The sequence below is a fragment of the Coregonus lavaretus genome, assembly GCF_964263955.1.
Source record: "Coregonus lavaretus genome assembly, chromosome: 13".
NCBI lineage: Eukaryota > Metazoa > Chordata > Actinopteri > Salmoniformes > Salmonidae > Coregonus > Coregonus lavaretus.
The window spans coordinates 29,718,342-29,724,724 of NC_140000.1; the positions used below are offsets into that span (position 1 = coordinate 29,718,342).

General features: G+C 46.7%; 1 protein-coding gene and 1 long non-coding RNA gene across 2 annotated transcripts in view; both read left to right on the forward strand.

Moving 5' to 3' along the window:
- Positions 1-74: 74 nt before the first annotated feature.
- The window catches only part of cldc1 (C-type lectin domain containing 1), a 16,389-nt gene continuing 10,080 nt past the window's right edge, over positions 75-6,383 (forward strand). Inside the window, exons 1-2 of the mRNA XM_084176032.1 lie at positions 75-585; positions 2,994-3,104. Coding sequence (XP_084032158.1) covers positions 498-585; positions 2,994-3,104 — 199 coding nt within the window. The 5' untranslated portion in view covers positions 75-497. The remainder of the gene's footprint in view (positions 586-2,993; positions 3,105-6,383) is intronic.
- Positions 4,843-6,328, forward strand: LOC311140801. The gene is made up of 2 exons (XR_014614185.1): positions 4,843-4,956; positions 5,479-6,328. It is a non-coding gene; the product is annotated as an uncharacterized lncRNA (long non-coding RNA).

Genomic DNA, 6,383 nt, shown 5'->3' on the forward strand with positions numbered 1-6,383 from the left:
ACACACACACATACACACACACACACACACACACACGCACACACACACACAGCATGCTGCCCAACCCTCTTCCCGTAAGACTCTTGGCATCCTCACTTCTCCCCAGGCTCCAGTACTCTAGCACCTTACATAGTCATTTTGGACAGATTCTAACACACCAAATCACATAGAGAAACAGAGACATATATGTTACTTCACAGCATGATTTAGTTATTTCCTAAATCCAGTACTTTCCATACAAACACACACAGTATGATGGAACCTCCTTCCAGTTCCCGCCAGACTATTGTCTCAGTTCCAGTCAGTGAGACAGACAGAGCCAGAGAGTGAGCAAGAGGAAGCAGGTTTGATGTATTACTAAAATAACTGCCAGGGAATTTCTGGAGGAACAACCATAAATACTGCTAAACTCTGTTTGGAATTAGACACTTTATTTCCCAGCGGCAACAAAGTTGGGTGATTCTGCGAAGAGCTGGTGAAGAACTGAAACTTAAATCATGGAGAAGGAAGAGAACTATACCAGTCTACAGGAGTTTACTGAGGATTTATCCTCCAGAGGAAACAAGCCTATCCTAAACAACCACGGTAAGTGTGTGTGTGTGTGCGCGTGCATGCGCACAGGCGTATGTGCATAAGTGTGAGATTGACCATGTCACGATCGTCGGGAACAGAGGACCAATGCGCAGCGTTATTTGCGAGCATACTTATTTTTATTTGAATGCACACACCACGAACAAAACAACAAACGATAACGTGACGTCCTCGGTTCAAACACAAACCTAATTGGAACAAGATCCCACAAACACTGTGGGAAAACTGGCTGCCTAAGTATGGTTCCCAATCAGAGACAACAAGCAACAGCTGATACACGTTGCCTCTGATTGAGAACCACACTGGCCAACATAGAAATACTAAACTAGAACATAAACAAATGAAAACTCACACCCTGGCTCAACATACAAGAGTCCCCAGAGCCAGGGCGTGACAGTACCCCCCCCAAAGGCGCGGACTCCGACCGCGCCAACCAAACACCACAGGGGAGGGACCGGGTGGGCACTCCGCCTTGGTGGCGGATCCGGCTCCGGGCATGATCCCCACTCCCTCTCTAACCCCCCAAAGTACCCCTGGACCGGTCTGGCCCTGCTGACCAGAGCTGGACTGCACACTGGTGGAGCGGATTGCTCTAGCTCCGGCGTGAAGCAGCTGACCGGTGCCGGACCAGGCACCGGTGGAACAGGCACGGGCTGTGCCGGACTGACGACGCACACCACTGGCTTGGTGTGGGGAGCAGGAACGGGCGGAGCCGGGCTGACGAAACGCACCACTGACTTGGTGCAGGGAGCAGGAGCGGGCCGGACCGGGCTGACGAAGCGCACCACTGACTTGGTGCGGGGAGCAGGAACGGGCCGAGCCGGGCTGACGAAACGCACCACTGACTTGGTGCAGGGAGCAGGAACGGGCCGGACCTGGCTGACGAAGCGCACCACTGACTTGGTGCGGGGAGCAGGAACGGGCCGAGCCGGGCTGACGAAGCGCACCACTGTCTTGGTGCGGGGAGCAGGAACGGGCCGAGCCGGGCTGACGAAGCACACCACTGACTTGGTGCGGGGAGCAGGAACGAGCCGGGCCGGGCTGGCGACGCGCACCGTAGGCTTGGTGCGGGGAGCAGGGACGGGCCGGACTGGGCTGACGATGCGCACCACAGGCTTGGTGCGGGGAGCAGGAACAGGCCGGGCCGAGCTGGCGAAACGCACCACTGACTTGGTGCGAGTGGCAGGAACAGGCCGGACCGTACTGGGAACACACACCACTGGCCCTACGCGGGGATTAGGAACAGGCCGGACCGGACTGGCAACACACCCCAGTACCTCTCACCGTGCCTCTACATCCTCTTTCCCCCTGGTGACCAGTGACTCCCGTAACCTGGCGGCCTCCTGCTGCCCCGTCGTCCACGGCGTGAGCCCCCCCTAAAAAAATTCTGGGCGTCTCTCCTACCCGTGGACCAGGTCTCCATGTCTCTCGCCAGACTTTCGCCCTTCTGCTTCCAAGTCCAGCCTCTCTCTTCCTCACACGGCTTGACCCAGTCGAGGAGGCGAAGGAGATCCGCTAGAGATCTCCCTGGCGATGGCTCCTGGACACGCTGCTTGGTCCAGTCTTGGTGGGATCTTCAGTCACGATCATCGGGAACAGAGGACCAATGCGCAGCGTTATTTGCGAGCATACTTATTTTTATTTGAATGCACACACCACGAACAAAACAACAAACGATAACGTGACGTCCTCGGTTCAAACACAAACCTAATTGGAACAAGATCCCACAAACACTGTGGGAAAACTGGCTGCCTAAGTATGGTCCCCAATCAGAGACAACAAGCAACAGCTGATACACGTTGCCTCTGATTGAGAACCACACTGGCCAACATAGAAATACTAAACTAGAACATAAACAAATGAAAACTCACACCCTGGCTCAACATACTAGAGTCCCCAGAGCCAGGGCGTGACAGACCATAACTCTAAGGACATGGTATCTCTTTAGGGAATAGTCAGTGTGAGTTTTACAGCTAGTCTATCATTTTATAGGCTATCATCAATTCCTTTGGAATCCTTTAGAACTAATCCTTTAAAATATTTTTGAAATGATTGTAACCTATTTACAATGTTATGGTTCCATGTTAGCCAACTGTAAAATTGTAGGCAGTTACAGATAGATTATAGTGGTATTGTTCATGGTCAAAGGACTTGTCTGGGCAGAAAAAAACTTCTGAAGCATGAAAGGTGAATGACAGGTGAAAAACAAAGTGCACTCACACTCGACGTGTCTTTTTTTACTGGCATGGATTTTACAGATTAATGCTATTTTGAGGAAGGTTTGACTTGCAATGACTGTTATTTGTGGTTATGTTTACCTATAGTTAAATGCTAAATGACTCCAATGTAAATTTACAGTAAATGTGTCACTCTTTGCATTGAGCTGTAATCTGTCCAATCAGGTGCCCAGGGGCTGAAGAGGGGGTCAGAGTGTCTAAGAGGTCAGACCGCCCTCTTTGTGCTGATTGGTCTATTGGCCTCCATCTGCGTCAACATCGCTCTGAGCGTGCTCTGTGAGTAAACAGAATTATCTCTCTCTCTCTCTCTCTCTCTCTCTCTCTCTCTCTCTCTCTCTCTCTCTCCCTCTCTGTCTGTCCGTCTCTTTTTCTCTCTCTCCAACCCCGCACCACCCCTCTCCCTCACTCCTCCTCGTCATGCTTCTTTGGCATGCAGAATGGTAACGATAGTTGTGGTTGTTGTGCAATCCAAAAGGAGCAAAAGTCCATAATTGTGAAATGTGCTCCCTCCCAGGACTTTCAGTCTCTGGCAGCCCAGGCTGTTCAGCAACATTTTCATAAATCTAGGGACATTCCACATTTGACACACAAGACATGAACCCACAGCTGGGTATAGTAAATACTATATCTAGACTATCATACAGTACAACTGTTGAATTATATCCAAATCTCTTTCTTTCTTTCTTTCTTTCTTTCTTTCTTTCTTTCTTTCTTTCTTTCTTTCTTTCTTTCTTTCTTTCTTTCTTTCTTTCTTTCTTTCTTTCTTTCTTTCTTTCTTTCTCTCTCTCTCTCTCTCTCTCTCTCTCTCTCTCTCTCTCTCTCTCTCTCTCTCTCTCTCTCTCTCTCTCGCGCTCACTTTCCTCTCCATCTCCTCTCTCCATCTCCCTCTCTCTCTCGCTCTCTCTCTCTCTCTTTCTCTCCCCCTCTCTCTTTCTCTCTCTCGCTCTCTCTCTCTCAGTGTTTAGCAGGCCTTTACCTAGTGTTCCCTGGAGACAGCAGCTCTGACCCTGAAGCTGAACTCAGTTCGAGGACGTTATGTCCTTCTCTGTGATGACTACTCCAAACTGGGCCAGAGCTGCTCAAAGACAGGTAAAGGAGGGCTAAGTGTAATTCAGAGTGGATACATACTTTAGACAACTGTCAGTCACTATTACATTATTTCACGAAAGAAATAGAACACTGTAAAGGGGTTGCCGTAAATTTGACAGTAACTTACAGGCATCTGTCAACTATGTATTATTTTTTTATTGATGCGCCACTACTACTACATACCAGTTAAGTTGGATACAGTACTCTCACTAATGGGTGCAACAAAAATAGAGCCAGAAACAACAATAATATGCACTCACTAGTGGTCAAAAGGTTTTTGGTGCTCCAAAAATACGGTACAGTACTGTATTCTGTGGGATGGAATTACAGGATCATTCAAAATACAGCAATTCTTTCCCCCGCCCACAAAATGTTCCCACAATGCACCATAATTTACAGAATGCTGCAGTAAAACGTTCCACAGTATTTTACTGTTGATAATACAGAAAATGACCATATAAATTACAGATTAACTTTACAGTGTACACTATACAGTATACATAAGACATTAATTACCCATCCATATTCACACATCTGTCTCTCTTTGTCCTCTTCATCTTCACCTCTTCATCTTCTTATCATCCTCTTCTACCTCTCTATTCCTGTTCTCCTCTCTTCTCTTCTCCTCTCCTCTTCTCACAGTAAGGAAGTGTAGGGAGTGTCCTGAGGGCTGGATTCATGTAGATGAGAAATGTTACTCCTTCAGTAATGACAAGATGGACTGGCCGAGCAGCAGAGACAGTTGTACTTCCCTGGGCAGCCACCTTACCATCCTGCACAGCAAGGAACAGCATGTAAGACAGTGTATGTGTGTGTGTGTGTGTGTCTGTGTGTGTCTGTGTGTGTGTGTGTTTGTGTGTGTGTGTGCATGCGTGCGTGTTTATTCCCTCATTGTAACATAACTGTGTTTGTTTGTAGGACGCTCTGGAAAAAGAGGCCCGGAGGATTGGCGGGTTTGACTACCACTTCTGGATTGGCCTATCAGATCTAGAGAAGGAAGGAGATTGGAAATGGTGGACAACACAACACTGAAAAACAAGTATGTGAAGCCCATTCTAAATAATCCAATATCACATGTGTTATAATTAGAGGGAGGCAAATAGTTACTTTTCTACACTGTCTCACTCCTTTGCTCCCTTTCTTAATCTCCCTCCATTTTGCTTCCTTCTCCCTCTTCTTTCATTCTATTCTCTGATTCCCTCTTTTTCTACCTCTTTTCCTAACTGCCTCCCTACTTTTGTTTTCTGCCTTTCTATTTATCTCTCTCTCACTCCCTCTCCCCCCACCCCCCCCCCTCTCTCTCTCTCTCTCTCTCTCTCTCTCTCTCTCTCTCTCTCTCTCTCTCTCTCTCTCCCTCTCTCTCTCTCTCCACCTCTCTCTCTCTCTCTCTCTCTCTCCCTCCACCCCTCTCTCTCTCTCTCTCTCTCTCCTCTCTCTCTCTCCTCTCTCTATCTCTCTCTTTCTGTATCTCTCTCTCTCTCTCTCTCTCTCTCTCTCTCTCTCTCTCTCTCTCTCTCTCTCGCTCTCTCTCTCTCTCTCTCTCTCTCTCTCTCTCTTTCAGGTATTGGAATGAGTATAGCTCTGAGCCTGACAACCATCAGTCAGGAGGAGTACATGGGGAGGACTGTGCCACCCTGGACAGCCACTCGCAGACCTGGTTTGATGTACGTGTGACCACATCTACAAACGCATTTGTCAGATGGATGCCATCCGGCTAGATTGATCACAGGACTAAAACTAAGCCATGAACTTCCCAATCATATAGATCTACCGTCCATTTATTCATTAATGATGGCAATGTTTTCTTAAGTAGCTTGTCCTTTTTAGTCTTTTAAGTGATTTGAGATGTTTTTTGTGCATGAAAAGCACTATAAAAGTGAAATTCTTATTCTTACTGGAAACATTGGAACTACGAAATTTACTAAACTACAGGAAACTAAACTAGGTTATTGGTCAGATTTACTCAACTACACTGCCAATTGTGCATATTACTTTGTATTTTTCAGAAACCATAAAACAAAATGGGGACAGGAAAGGTTAAGAGAAGGACTAAGATATAGAAAGGCAAGAGGAGATAAAGATAGTTTTATGGTATAGCTAGTTTCATGAAATGTTCATTCCCTACTGAAAATAACAGATGCAAAAATCTAGCAAATCTGGCACCTTCTGCAAGGAGAATTTAAATGAATGCACTCAATTTAGTAAATCAGTTACTCTAATCAAGGAGGTAGATGCTATAATCAACTCTGCTGCTTGCCAAACTGATTGCTGTGATACTTGTTAGCAATCTGTGTGCTTTTTGTTATGTGTGTGACCTGTACATAAATACCAGACATATTCTGTATTGCTGCACTAACCATGAAAAGGAATTCCTGAGAGTTAATGTGTCAATAAAACTATTTTCGAATTAATGATTCTTCCTCTGATATTTCTTTCAGGTTTGGGTTTGGGTTTTTTCCTGTTCAT